The 15,550-nt window shown below is 30.7% G+C and overlaps 1 protein-coding gene across 1 annotated transcript; it reads left to right on the forward strand.

Moving 5' to 3' along the window:
* Positions 1–2,907: 2,907 nt before the first annotated feature.
* On the forward strand, positions 2,908–15,236 carry LOC129966124 (apolipoprotein D-like). The gene is made up of 5 exons (XM_056080508.1): positions 2,908–3,110; positions 10,483–10,610; positions 12,375–12,460; positions 13,517–13,612; positions 15,069–15,236. The coding sequence occupies exons 1-5, from the start codon at positions 2,997–2,999 to the stop codon at positions 15,191–15,193; spliced, it is 549 nt and encodes a 182-aa protein (XP_055936483.1). The 5' UTR covers positions 2,908–2,996; the 3' UTR covers positions 15,194–15,236.
* Positions 15,237–15,550: the final 314 nt, after the last annotated feature.

Consider the following 15,550-nt stretch of genomic DNA (forward strand, 5'->3'; position numbering starts at 1 on the left):
TACTTCATTTTTAACAGTGTGCAAAACAATCTGCTCTTGATTCCTTTCTTCCTACTTTAGCCGATCGTCCCAAGTCACTTCGCGAATTGGCCGGCCAAAGCCCGAAATCAAGAAAAGATTGGACATTGGTCGGTAAATTTACAGCAACGTTGGCTGAAACGTGAATTGGTCGTAATACACACACACACACACACACACACACACACACACACACACACACACACACACACACACGGGCGTCTCAAAAAACCTAGACCGCGGCTTTTATTCCTTAAATGTTGATCACAGACATATACTGTGTTATGAAATCGATTAAATTCGAACAAAATTTTCAGGAGATTAAACTTAAAAAAATAAAAAAATAAATAAATTTTTATACGAATCCCTTACAAAAAATTCCCAGTGAGTAAAATGTTCCCCATCTTCTAATAAGATCAGGTATAAAATTTCAGAATTTTATCATGAAAACTCTGAAAGATATGTTAAAACAAAGTTGGAGAAGGGTCAATCACAAATTAAAATGCAAATGTTTACAGCCTCAGTGCAGATGACGCGACGCAGCAATGCATCATAAGGAAATAAAATATGCTTCATATCTTTAGTTTTCAATACAAATTTTAAAATCTATGCTTCCTGAATAAATACTTTAAAATTTTATACCATGAATTACAGAATATAACTTAAAAATAGCACAATCAATGAACTTGTAAAAAAAAAATTATGTAATCTTTCCTTTAAGCTATTATTTCTACAAATTTTTAATACTTTTGAACCAATCAATAGCAAATTTATTATTTATTTATTCAATCATTACTTTCTTTGTTCATTTGTGTACGATCCCTAAAACAAGAACATCCGACATGAATTTTCCTCTTTGCGAGCTCATATCCAGGCATCGAAAAGTGGTTTAGATGAGCATTTATGTTGTTTCATATCTTTGAGATTTTTTGTGATAAATTGCTGAAATTTTGTACATGACCTTATTAGAGGATGGGGCACATTTTACTCACTGGGAATTTTTTGATACATATATATATATATATATATATATATATATATATATATATATATATATATATATATATATATATATATATATATATATATATATATATATATATATATATATATATATGATATGAAATGATTCAATGGAATAAATATTTAAAAAAATACCTTTTCAGCTTGTGGATAGATTTACTCCAAAATTTCTATTCATTTATAATTCTCATGATAAAATTATACGCCAAATTTTATTTATTTTTCTTGTGGTATTCTGGAATGATCGTATTCAGATTGCCCAAGAATGAGAAAACAATCTTTCCGAGGAGGGATTTCGACCGAAATTCGATAGCGGGCTTCACTTTCGGTGTAAATGCCGAATGTTAAATATCATTCATCCAGCCATTTTTCGGTATAATATAGGCGGAGCAGAAATACAGGCCGGCGTCATTCCAAAAATATTTTGTTTAGGCTCTGGATCAAGATTCATTGCAGGTTATTGCTAATAAACATTCAATTTATACTGACTCATTGGAGGTCATTACTATTATTTTCTTTCAACGTCCTTGTTTTTTTGTGGGGGGGGGCATTGCATCCTTTTTTTTTTGTTTTTGTTTGGTGGATTATCTTTTGTTTCAATCGGATTTTAATGATTAGTTTTTATTTGAACGAACATTATGAATAGAGAAGATTCCATCAGAGAGAAACAAAATTTTTGATGTTATCTACCTTATATTTACATTTAGAATGTATTATTAATAGCAATTCTATCCTGATTCTTAGACATTCTGTCAGTGGTCATGATTTTCTATTACAGCTTTCGTTCATTAATAATCTCAGCTGTAGTGAATAGGATAACAGCCCATGTAGATGGACACATCTTCTGGCCAAAATAAAAGAACATAAAAATGAAGTAAAAAGTTACAAATGGTGCAATGGTTGTTTTAACTTCTTGGTCTAAGGATTTATTTAATGTCCTAATTAGGTGACACATTGTATTTCGAGCAGTTATTATTTTAATTCCTATAATAGTTTTAAGGGCATTTGAGATATTGAAGTATTTTTAAATATTTTTTTTGTATTTTAAATTATTTAATTCTTTCACTTCATTGCAGATTTAAAATTAAAAATGCAGTAATAGAATGCACGAGTCAGACTCATCTTTATATGTGAAAAAATGAATAATGAATTCAGAGAATTATTTTATTCTTGTTTCTTCAAGGACTAAAAATTCAAAGGGAAGGTGATAAAATGATAAGAACAGCCCCATTTTTTACAAAAGTTATATGTTCTATATATTTATAGAAAATTTTAAACTCGAATAGTATTGATTCATTTTGAAAAAAAAAATTCTGTGTTAAAAAACATTTTTAAATGTATTAGATATTATCGCATGTTATTTATGTCATTTCCATTGTATGTATGGTTGTTTTTATCAAATCATTTAATCAATGAAAAGTGAAAAGAAAATGTGAGTATGATAAAAAAACAATATAGGAATATTTACTTGGTGTTTATTATCACCAGCTGCTTCAAAAATGACTGAAAGTGACAGGCATAAATGCATTATAATTGAACTCCTTTCACTCGAAAATGAGCTATCCGAAACACTTCTAAAAACGAAAACATTTTTAATGATTCACGTTATTTTTTACAAAAAGTACGATGCAAAATGTCGGGCAAGTCATTTTCTTACAAATTGCACACCAGCAGAGTAAGCTTGTGGAGTTGTCATTATATAATTTTGGAACAATAGCTGAACACTTGCGGAGGAAAACAAGAGAAAAGGAATGTCAGCCGATAAAACACTTGTCAATTTGATTACGGTATGCAACTTTTATCCTTTATCATCTGGCTCGCCTTCGATAAAAAATATATTTACGTAACATTTTTCTTTATAGAGGAAGGAGAATTGAGAATTTCTACTCCATTGCCTTTCCGCTGAGGTAAAGATCGTTTCTGTTTTCCTGTTTCATAGTCCTACTAAAAGCAAGATGCGATTGTTGTTGCTGGCGTTAGCTGCTCTCGTCGGATTCGCTTCGGCCCAGAAAATTAGCGTCGGAGGATGCCCCAATGTGCCAGTGAAAGAGAACCTCGACGTCAAACAGGTATGAATTGGTTTTTAATAAATACCGACCCTTTGAAAATATAACTGTCATTTTCTCAGCTTGGTCCGATGGGTTTCGCGAACCGAATCGGCAGTTTCCTATCTGTTGCGTTCCTAATTTATAAGTATTCTCCAATTCGAAATAATAAAAAGTCCAACAGTTATTGTGAGACTCCTTTTCTACAATTTGTCTCTCGCCTGTGATAGGGCGAACTTAGAGTTCTTCCTTCACAGTCGTCATGGATAGAAATGATTAAAAATTTTACTTTAACCCTTTCGCCGTCCTTCCCTGTCAGCGAAAATGTCTGCTTTTCCTCTGTTTTTCCTTCATTAGAACAAACAAAAATAAAAACTCAAACAAGCAAACATTTACAAAGCGTTTTGAACTTTTAAAAGTTTTAAAATGTAGAAGAATACTTTAAGTGCGTTAGGGCCGCCCTGCAGAAATTTCACTTGAACGCGCTAGACGCGTTACAGATGACGAAGGGGTTAAATTTATATTTTTAAAATTTTAAACAACAAGTAAAGATAACATTAAAAATATTTAATATTTTAGTGAACAAGTGCCAATTCATTTAAAAAATGCGTATACCAACTTTATGACATACATAGAAAAAATGATCATCATTTCTATGATGATCATTTTTTCTTTATATTTTTAGTTAGATGTTTAGTTAGCTTTTAATTAGCTAAAGAACTTCTGTAGAAATAATGAACGGATTCACATGCCGTTATAATCATATCACAAACGTATTCACGCATGTCGTCTGACATCTCATGACTTTTTCTGTGCATCGAATGTCATATTGTCTTATTTTGTTTCTTGACGTCATCTTTTTCCTCGTGTAAAATGCGCAATGGATTCTACAATAAAGTTACCATTGCGCATTGGGCACACATCATCAGAACATGATTTGATTCCACTATACCACAGTCTTAAATTTCGGAACCTTTTTTTATGAATTATTTTTTGAATTATCTCCCAGTATTTAAAAATAAAACATGGCAAAATTTTTGATATGAGAATTTTTTTTTGGAGGAATTGTTTCCTTCCATTAATCTAAGTGATCTGTTAGATTTCTTTTCATTTTAACTTTTAGATAACTAGTAGAGGAAACAGTATTTTAAAGAAGTAGTTTTGATAGGAAAATACTTTCCTTCATCTGAAGTTAGATTTATTCTCGTCTTTCCTTATTTATAATCAATCTGCCCTTACAACGAAGCATAGGAACTATCTTCTGGGCGATTAGAGACGTCACAGATTAATTATTGAAGGAAAATGAAGCGATAGTGCTTTATTCACACAAGCTAGCATTAAAAACTCTGTTCGCACACACTCCTCGCAAAGGAAATCTTACCAAGCATGATGCTTGTAAGATTTTTCTTGCGAGGTGCCTTGAATCTACAAAATAACTGAAAAAATTACAAGTCCAAGTATTCTAATTCTTTTTAAAAAATAATTATGATATACATTCTATATGACCAGAAATCCTTTTATTCAGCACATTTGAGGTCCTGAAATTCCATTGCCTTCATATAAAAATCAAGATCTATTCAATTCGAATCTTGGATCAAATAGGAGTCGTTATAAGCCACTTCTTGTCAAGAAGAAGAATTATTCGTGATTCAAAATGCTCCTATTTAGAACTATGTGCAGATTCTAAAACGTGAACATGAAAAACTGAACCTATTCGAAATATCAATATTAAACGATTTCTCTTAGAAAAACAATTTATCAAATGCATGTATATTTAAGAAGCACCATTTTGCAGCTATATCTTTTTAAAAAAAAAGAAGACAAAAGAAACCTTTTATTTTGACATCTGAATAAGTTTACGAGGCGGCCTAACAGAAAGAGGGAAAGGAGCATAATTTCCATAGAACTTATTTAGATTTTAACCGCAGAGGTCCTGAAATGAGAAAACATTTTGCTTTCTTTTAATTTCAAGGAACTAGTTAGGATTTTGATTGAAAAGATCAACAAAGTTGTTTCATGAATAGATAGGGAATAATGATATAGCCATTGCGTAAATCTAAAAATAATTTATTCTGTTCTTCTGAATGCCACTGGTGAAATAGAATAAAGTGAAATAACATTTCTGCTCTATAAATATTGATCTAAAATCACTTATAATAAATATTGGTTATTAAAGCATCAATATTTAAGAGCAAAAAAATATGGGCACTTTTAAATCTGTCCAATCTATATTTGTTAATATTAAATCGAGAGATTCATGATCGACATAAACATTATTTTCTACAAAAATTATTGCAGTATAAGAATAAAATTCTGCACCTAATCAGGATTTAGAATTTGTGGTGGTGGGGGGGGGGGCTCTTAAATTTCTGGATAATTTTTAAAGATATCTCAAAAAGCTTCTGCATTTAAAGAGAATGATTTAAAGATTTATTATTCCGGGGGTGAATTTTCAGTAGAAAACTCAGCCGTGATTTTAAACTAGAAAACATGTTCCAAATATGAATTTACTTTTCCTTCATTAAAAATCTGTTAATGTTTAATTTTCTTTAAAATTTTCATGAAAATCTATCTCTGGAGTACTTCAGGCGAATCCTCACATTTATGGAGACCGAGAAGTGATTTTGAGTCATGCACCATTTAATGTAAATATTTAATCTGATTTAAATAATTATACGTCCAGTTGACAGGAGCAATTTGCTGTTTCTATGTAACATTTGTCATGCATCTAGGCTAAATTAAAGAATTAAATTATCTGAAACCAATGTTTCAACTTTAATGATTACCAGAATTAAAGCTGAGCTAATTCTCCACTTTCGGAAAATTATACCTATTTATTATGAAATAATTTCTTATGTATTTTCTAAAAATGCAACTTCTTTATAACGTCGAAATAAACTTTTCCTTTTTAATGCATACATTATTTAGAAAGGCGTAACTGAATAAATATGGGCACTCGTGCTTTATTAAACAACTTCCCGCTTTCACGGCCAGCTGGCTCGCCGGGAAAATGAGTAGTTTTTACTTTCATTCAAATCTCTTATGCATAATCGAATATCGCTGATTCTTCAATGAAAATAATTTTAAACATCAAAGGTACATAATTTTAATAGTCTGTTATACTTTCCATTCTGTATCCTGATAGAATCAAATCCTATGACATCACAGTACTATTAAAAATGTAGCTTTTAGAGCTATTTAACTTTTCTGTATAGAGATTTCGCTTTGTTTTTTTTTTATTCCTCACCAGCTGGTTCGCTGGAAGTATTTGATTTGAGATAAATCGTTTAGATACAACTTCATGTCCATGATTCCACTAAACCTTCTGACATTAAAGCCGGGTTATTTCAATTGAAATATTTCAGTTCTGTTTATTGTGTAATGTGCCATTGGAGACGCTCCTCTCAGATTTTAGTACTACTGAGAACCTAAATATCTGGTTAATCTATCCTCTAAATTTCGCGATATTGTAATTTCAATTTTTTATTTCTCTTGTAAATTACACATATATTAAAATCCTTATTCCTTAGCTTTTAACAATGGAAGAAAATCACATGATAAACTACTTGATGAAAAAATGAAAATTATTCGAATTTCATGACAGCAATGTAATATAATGTTGGAAATGAGACCAAAAATTATTTGCAAAAATGCCAAAATTCAGCAAAACTTCGCATGATACTTAAATTAATATCAATAAAAAGACAATTTTTAAAATTTTGAAATAGTGCAAAATTTAATTTTATACAATGATATTTTTTAAAGCTATTGAGTAAAAATGCCAACATTCAACTGAATTTTTAATTAATAAAAATTTAGCAAAACGCTATGAGGTGCACGTTCTCAAAGCATATACGTGACTATTAGCTCTAAACCAAACAGCTTGGCCTGTAGGGCGCCAACACATACACATATATTCATTTTTATTATTAATACAGATATATATGCCCCAAAGTCTTTAGTTGAAGCTGTTTGATAAAGGATGTTTGGGGATTATATTTTGATAATTTTATGATTATAGAAAATCTTTTTTTTATTTTAACCCTTTAAAGGGTCATTTTTTTCTAGTCATATTATGTTAAAATATTTTTAGGCTTGAAATTAGAATAAGAAAAGGAATTCATTTAGCTTATTAGATAAATTTAATTTGATTAATTAATTAATTTTGTTAATTAATAATTAAATAACAAAGCAAGACACATCATTTTGTGTGAGATAAAGAACTGAAGCATCTAAGTTTCTGTCTTTCTAAAAAAATTTATCAAAACTGATGCCAACCTACATAATTTCATACAAAGATTGATAAATTTGGTGGGAAGCATACTCCCACGGCCCTAGAAAGGGTTAAGAAAAAAAACCAATGCGCTTAATTTTATTCAAAATCAATATATCTAAGGTTTTTATGATCTGCAAAATCCAAATTTTTAATACATCATCTTTGAAATATAAATTTTACTGAACGAATTTCTTTTTTTCTTTAAAACTAAATATCAGAAATTTCTAGGAAAAGAATATTACTTTAAATAGACACTGTAGCTGTAAATTTTCAACATTTAAGCTTCTGCGTAAAAGCCTTACATTTTTTTGCTAGATATTCTAATGTCCACTAAAAAAAATGTTATTCGAGTGATGTGGAGCGAATTCTGTCAGTCTATGTCCAAGTTTATGCTTGAAATCTAGAGAAGATTGCATCTATCTTATCCCTTAATTAATAAGGAGACTTATAATGAAGATGAATGCGTGACAATCTCTAGGTTGACGCTTTCCAGACCAGAGTATTTGGCCAAGAATTACCAGATTTAGCAAATAATAGAGAGTGGAAATATACACCTAGGGCGGTTTCTTTTGTTATTTTAATTAATAAAAATTATGCTAAATTGTGGTGTTTTGCCACGATAATATTCGAAAATATTACAGCAAAAAATTGAATTTTTGCTGTAATAACAAAAATTCAATTTATTATCTTGAAATTTATTATCTTGAAATTTAATAAATTTTCTTTCCAACGACATCAATTACTTTGTAGCTGAATTTTTTTTTTTCTATTTTCAGCTAATTTCAAAAAATGTTTAAAGCATAATATATCTTGCATAAAATAAAAATAAAAATGTTTGTATAAAATTTAATTTGCATGGGCACGTTCATGAGGAAAATTAGCTTTTATCAGAGTGACAAAAGCTCAAATTGAAAGATGAAGTTAACTCTCATTACAATTAAAGCTAGAAAATTATAATTTTCAGCACATATCTGTAAGGAATGGAACAAATTTGAAACATGATTTTTCTAGAGAAACAAGTGCAAGAGAATGCTTTGACGGTATTTTCTGTCCCATGTATCTCTAGCAAACTTGCAAATGTATTAAAGATTACTTCCTTGTAAATAAACTATCAAGATTTCTAAGAATAGTTGAAAAAAACGAATGGATTCTGAATCCTGCCAGTTCATTATTTGACAATTGATACTGATAACATGAAAATAACTTTAGATGTGCACTAAAAATTACTATGTTTATAATTTGTTGATACTAATAGTACAAAAAAAAAGTGCCATTCAATTTTGTATTCAATATTTCAATCAATCATATAGAAGTACATTTAAAATCGAATGGGAAAAAAATGCATACACAAATATGCAAAGGGAGATTGAAATAATCCAGGTGTACAAATTTTCCTCGTATGAAATTGGCTACACGTGAGAGTTTGACCCTGGATGTTCTAGTATCTGTTTCAATCTGTCAGTAAAATAGCTTCCTCTTTGCTTATAATTGAAATTGAATTGTGAAATAACGGGTTTTAAAAACATGCAACTGACGTCAGATTATTCAGAAAAAAAATAATGAATCAAACATATTTTTACTTAATTTCTGTGATTTAGAGGAGAAAGAACGAAGTTTGTCTTCTCATCGCTTGCATTAGAATGCGATAGCATACTTTTTATTGCTTTACTTTTGAAATTATTTTCTACTGCAGTATTAGGAAAAATCCCGTGATAAAATAAATACTTAAACCGAAAAGTTGGACCAAAGAAAATGTTAATAAACGAAATGCAACATTTCAGTTTTTTTTTAATATTAATTTTTTTGCTTTCAAATGTGAATACCTACACTTATGTTTATACTAAAACAATAATTAAATCATATTGAAATCTTCTCTACTAAAAGTTAATTTCAGTTGACAGAATGCATACGACGAGATTGTCGAGACTGTGGAAAGTTTTAATGCTGTTCTGAACAACTTTCATAAGCCCATTTTAACTCCGTTTAGGTGGCGTTACAGACACAAAACAAACACAGCTCAACATGTTACCTAACATTCCTCTACGCTTTGTGGGTGAATTCCAAAATTATATGGGTGCGAAATGCATTCATGAAGCATTTGAAGTGTGGGCTCGCGGCCAAGCTGTAATTCTTGTTTTTGAGCTACTTTAAGTTGTGAGGCCCAGAAGAATTAGTCGAATGGGGGATAGTCACTTTGGAATAAGTTTCCTGTCATAAGTGTTTTTTTTTTAAATCCTTTTTGAAACATTTTTTAATATATAAGCAGGAAAACAAAACAAACAAAAAATCATTACTAAAAGACACACTTTTTTCCTCATACCATCCTTTTTTTGCAACCAAAATTATTTTTGGCTATCCGTATATATGTGCCTGCTTTTATCCTGACGCATAAGTTGTACACCCACTGTGTTTCTCAACCTCGTGCACAAGTTTCTTAAGAGGTCTAAGTACTCAAAGATGAACTGGAATGAACAGCAAAGCAGGGGCGAAAATTTCATAACCGGTTACTATTATGAAATTTGCAGTGAACATGAGCAACGAACTCACTCAGGTGAACATTCTATTAATAACAATAGGCAAACGTAGGCAATGTAGGGATGCCATGAAGGAATTTAAATTTGTACCTAGGAATTCAAAAAGTTGTCTGTCATCATCGGTTCATGGAAATATTAACATTCTGGAATACTATCGGCGTATATTCGCTTAGATTCTTTCGACTTGCGATAATTTCCTCTGAGCACTCTACCGAACGTTCTACGCCATATTTTCCAGGTGATCCCAGGATTATTAATCAAAGCAGGATAGACCCCACCTGATTTCATGCACACGTTACCAAGCTCACTTCACAATTATCCAGGTGTCGTCCGAGGAGACGATTAAAATTAGCATGCATTAGGTGTCAAAATCGAGCCTCGGGCTCCCATCTCCAAATCCCTATCAGTCCAGTTCAGCTTTCTAAGTTAATTCAGTCGTGAGTTTGTAAATGAGAATTCATTTGTGAGCGATTCATTGCAATACGTCGAATCTGTACACTGCTTTTGTAAGCATATGATTGTGATCCGAAGAATGCTCATGAACTGCAGATCCTTGACAAATTTTGTGCATATGTTTTTTTTTCAGTATGTCGGAAAATGGTATGAAATCGAAAAGAATCCCGTTCCTTTCGAAGCTGGTTTGAAGTGCAACGAGGCCAATTACGGGGATGAAGGAGATTATGTATCAGTGGTTAATAAAGGAGTAAGCAAGAGGTGAGATACACATATCTAAGAAATATAATAAATTCTTGTAACTATAACCTTCATAAACTTTGATATATAATATTTTTGTTGATACTTTTGTTTCAAATCATTATTTTACTTTGAATGCTAATTAAATGAGTGGATGTTTCCCCCCCCCATCGTATTATTAAAGAGAAATTTTGATGACATATGAATGGGCAAGACTAAGTATCGAAGTGTATGTTGACTTTCGTTTGATAATAGACTTGACCAATTTTGAGGTTGAAATTGATAGCGAAAAGAAAGCCATCGAAGATTCTACTTAATTTTACTGTCCAAAAAGTAATTAAAATCTAATTTTTGTCATGAAAATTAAAAGATTTTTTTTTCGATAGTGAGAGGAAAAAACGGCTGACAGACAAACTGGCTCAATGAAGGCAGTGAATATCTAGCGATCATGTGTCATAAAACTTATATCGGAATTTGCGATCTTGTTTATTCAGGACAAAGGTTGGCCCGCGGGGAGGTTCAGAAATCTACAGAATAGTGCACGTTGATGCCATTTGGCATAACAAAATTCGCCTCTTTTTTAAAATAAGTTTTGAATGATTACCATTAAACAATGAGAATAAGCATTCGATTTGATGAAGATTAAGTTAATAAGCTAAAAGTTATCAATTTAATTTTAAAGTAAGCTTCAAAATAGATATTTTTTATTAATTTTTCTGCCTTTTTCTCTTTTTAATAAGATTATTTCAACTGCGTTTGAACAATAAAAAATAAATCATGAAAATACGATTAATTAAAGAAATTAGTTTTATGGTACAATATTTTTTAATTAACTTTGATTTATTATTAATTATTCCTCATTTTGTATTTATATTCATATTTCAGGTTTGCGAAAAATGTTTCTGTAGCGAGAAAGCGTTTAAAACCTTTAAGTATCTAATATTTTTCACCTTCTTTCCTTCTCAGTAGCGGAACGATTACATATCATTATTTTGCGTGTGAAATCGATGTTGTTAGCAATCTTGGCACTCTTTAATCACAATACTTTTCGTACTAGTAATCGCATTTTGCTTTATGAAATGAGACATACCATTTCTTCCTGAGTTTTGTCCTGAAGATTCAAACTCTAAAAGTAATGTTCTTGATGTACTTAGATATGACGCACAAAACGAAATAAATAACTGATTATTTGTCACATTAAAAAAAAAAAAAATAGGGGTGCTGCAGTTGTTTAGTGTCTATGCGCAAGCCACCCCGATTCGAAGGCGTTTTATCTTTTTATTCTTTATGTGATTTGTTAAACGTTTGGAAAAGTATAAGCCATCTGTGTTTGCAAATAAATGTGCCATTATCATTTCTGATACTTTCTTAATTCGTTAAAGTTGAATTCTTGACAAGTTACCGAAAGACTTTACAACTAAATATATTTTAAATGGATTTGTCTATTATATTATCTTCTTTCTTTCTCTGAATTTTCACACCTTGACAGGAAGTAACGATGCACCTTAGAACTTTCGAATGAAGTGTTCTGAGAAGAAAGAACTTTTTCCGAAAACACTACCATACAATTCTGTTGCAGTATTTTCTCAGAATTGTTATTACGTGACAAATATTTTGTGAAGCGAACGATTCAGTAAAATAAATTCAACTAAATTTTTCAATCTGAGAAAAATTCATATACTTAGATACAATTTTTTATTGAAAATCTGAAATCGATAAAATGATAATCAATTTTAATTGATAATCCTTTGAATTTCCCATTTTTTTTTTTGTTGTTGTTTAAAGGACTGGAAAGGAAAGCTCTATTCAGGGAAAAGCTACCATTCCAGATAAGAATGTTCCAGCAAAATTGAAAGTGAAATTTGACTCAAGTAAGTAACGAAATAAAGATTTTATTTATAAGGCTTTCATAAAATTCTGCGGTTATTTCATAAGAACTTAGTTCTTACATGTTATTTAAGGATAGAACGTATTAATTACATCTAGAGTAGAGTATTATTTATTACTTTTTATAATCAAAATTTTTCCGAAGATTTTTTTTCCTTGACAAAAGAAATCTTCAGTTTTTTTTCCTTGGGAAAATCTTTATCTCGTTTCATAAAAACTTCATACTCAGATTACATTTTTCAATATAATGACATTTAATTATAATGGCCATCCTTCATTTATTAGAAAAAGGTAGACAAACATTAAAATAAATAAATAAAAAGTTTATATCAGTTGAAATCATATGAGCTTTTTTTTTGCATTTTATTATCTATTATTTGTAACTAATGAAAGTAGGATAGCTTAGTGTCTTTTATTACGAGAGAATGCAAATTCTCTGGCATCAGGGAATAACAGGCTTTGCCGCTAAAGATACTTACTTTATACATTTCAGTAAATAATAAAGAATGTAAGCTATGATGTATGCGATAAATTACAAGTACATTTTTAATATTTAATTATTGTTTATTTTTGCTCTTTTTTAAGGAAATGCCACATGAACAATTTAATGAAACAGTTAAGTACACAAGAATTTAATATGTTCTTCCGATTACTATTTTAAAACGAATTAAATTCTTTCTCTCTAAAGACTAACATAAGAAATGCTACTGATTAAAAAAAGACGTTTGCATTTAATTTTATTTTACGTCATTAATCCAAAAATATTATTTCAATTATTAATAATAAAATAAATTAATTAGTCCTAATTTACAAAAAAAAAAAAAAAAAAAAATCCGAAATTATGGAGAGGAAAAGAAAGCAGGCATAAAAGTGGTAGAATTTTCTTAAACCCATTTTGCAATCGATCCATAAGTTTTTATGAACTAATGACATTAACTTTCTTTTTTCAAAATGACGGAAATTTCAGCTTATAAAAACGTACATGAATTTGGAAAGAGTGGTTGCAGAATTAGGTTTATTTTTATAATTTTGCATTGTAGTGCCCTTCTCTGCTGACTACTGGGTCTTGGATACCGACTACAAGCAATATTCTGTCGTTTTCTCTTGCTTCAGTGTTTTGAACTTATTCAATGCTGGTAAGTTCTTACATTGTCCCTAACTAAAATAACGCATGCAAGAAGTCTTTTCCAAACACACGCACACACACACACGTGCGCGCGCGCATACTGATATTTTAAAATCTAATTTAAACTTAATAAATTTTCTAATTTTTTAGTTTAATTTAGCCCATATTAACTTCTTTCTAAAATATTCTCTTATTTCCTGATACAATTCCATCTTTTTCTATTTAATTAATTCAACAGAAACTTTCTAAAAAAATGCTTAAATCGGCAGTTCACATGCTCCGAGTGAAGGGATAAAAAACTGTCAGCCAAGAGAATTTTCTTTAAAAGATCCCTATGATTCCCTTGCCTGGTCGACACGTGTAGAGAAATCCCTATAAAAATCTCACAATATATAATCACAAGGATACATTTTTCGTTAGCTTTTCCTCATTTCGTTTTATCTCATTCTGTGTTAGTGTGCTCGTTGCTGTTGCTTGTATATAAATCATGCCTCCCGGGATGGGAATAGAACGAAGTTAAAAATCCAAAGTGTCTTCTCTGTCTTCGGCCACGACCCTGCTTCAAAAACCTATGTTTATATATATATATATATATATATATAAACATAGGTTTATAGCTTTCTAATATATATAGTATATTAGAAAGCTCTCTGATTCTAGCTCTAGACGAATGAAAACACTCTTATGATATTCAACTCCGAATATTAACAAAAGAAATAACACCTTGCCGCTGATGAAATGAGTATTTTTAAATGCATTGGCATCTTTTTGTTTCTGTTGGTTAATTTAGCTTAATTATATTAATATCCAGTTTTAAAGAAAGAGTAGAGATATTTTGGGACGGACTTCATTATTTTGAACCGCTGTCAGATGACGAGGACACCTGAGCTAGCACCGCCCTCTCCGAACTTCCACACCACACCAGCGGGAGGACATTTGACCCCATTGAAGGATTTAACATGCACCAGATCCGCTTATACGACGACACTTCGGTGGATTCGGGTCTCGAACTTGAAACCCTCCTGTTTCGAAGCCGATTCCTTACTACCAGGCCACCGCAGCCCTCTTTTCCGTTGAAAAGCTTCATTCTGCTCATTTTCCACTTTAAGAGTATTTTATATTAAAAAAAATAACCTGAATTATGAGATAATGTATTTTAAAACTGAGCTATAAATGGTAATATTTTTGCTATATTATTATTAAAATTTAATGATTGTGCAAAGGAGCATGTTTACCGTGAAACTAGGAATAAAAATAAAACTTGGTTATACGGGACTTAGAACAATAGAAATTATAACTCGAATTTCTGATAAATCCTAGATCTTGTTCCATCGTTTCCATCGTTTCATATATTTCGAAATCTCTTCCATATTTTTTTTTTCTGTTAGAGAATGAATAATACAAATTCTGAAGCGACAGCGAAATATTTTTAATCCTTCATTTCTCCCAAACATGTTTTCTTGCAGAGTACGTTTGGATCTTGTCTCGAACTCCAACTCTCGATGACAGCATCAAACACAACATCTACAAACTCCTCGACGAGAATAAGATCGACCGCAGCAAATTGTCTCCAACTGTTCAAGATTGTTGATTTTTTTTTCCTAATTTTTTGAAATAAATTTTTTAAGCTTGTTCTTGTTGCATTTTCTTTTTCTCTTTACAGGCAACACTGATATTTTTGAATAATCACGTATTTACAAAAAAAAACATCAAATAAAAGTACAAATCACAGTGATTTTTTAAAAATTATAATACAGTCATTTCATCCATGCATTAAGTTCCCCTTTGTCAATTTTATTTTGGAATTCATTTCAAATCTTTCAGCAGGGAAACGGACTTGTCGTCCCATCAAAATTCGAGGTGATGTGTATTTACATGACATGCGACCTACATAATGACATTTCCCTCAAGATCACTTAAAAAAAAATCATCACTCCTCTGATCACTG

This window comes from Argiope bruennichi, chromosome 4, assembly GCF_947563725.1.
Source record: "Argiope bruennichi chromosome 4, qqArgBrue1.1, whole genome shotgun sequence".
In the NCBI taxonomy this organism is placed as follows: Eukaryota; Metazoa; Arthropoda; class Arachnida; order Araneae; family Araneidae; genus Argiope; species Argiope bruennichi.

Bases quoted from the DNA above. Each gene is read 5' to 3' on its own strand.
- LOC129966124 (XM_056080508.1), top strand. From the start codon at position 2,997: ATGCGATTGTTGTTGCTGGCGTTAGCTGCTCTCGTCGGATTCGCTTCG. The intron at 3,111-10,482 runs GTATGAATTGGT...TTTTTTTTTCAG, and splicing joins AGAACCTCGACGTCAAACAG to TATGTCGGAAAATGGTATGA. The intron at 13,613-15,068 runs GTAAGTTCTTAC...GTTTTCTTGCAG, and splicing joins TTTGAACTTATTCAATGCTG to AGTACGTTTGGATCTTGTCT.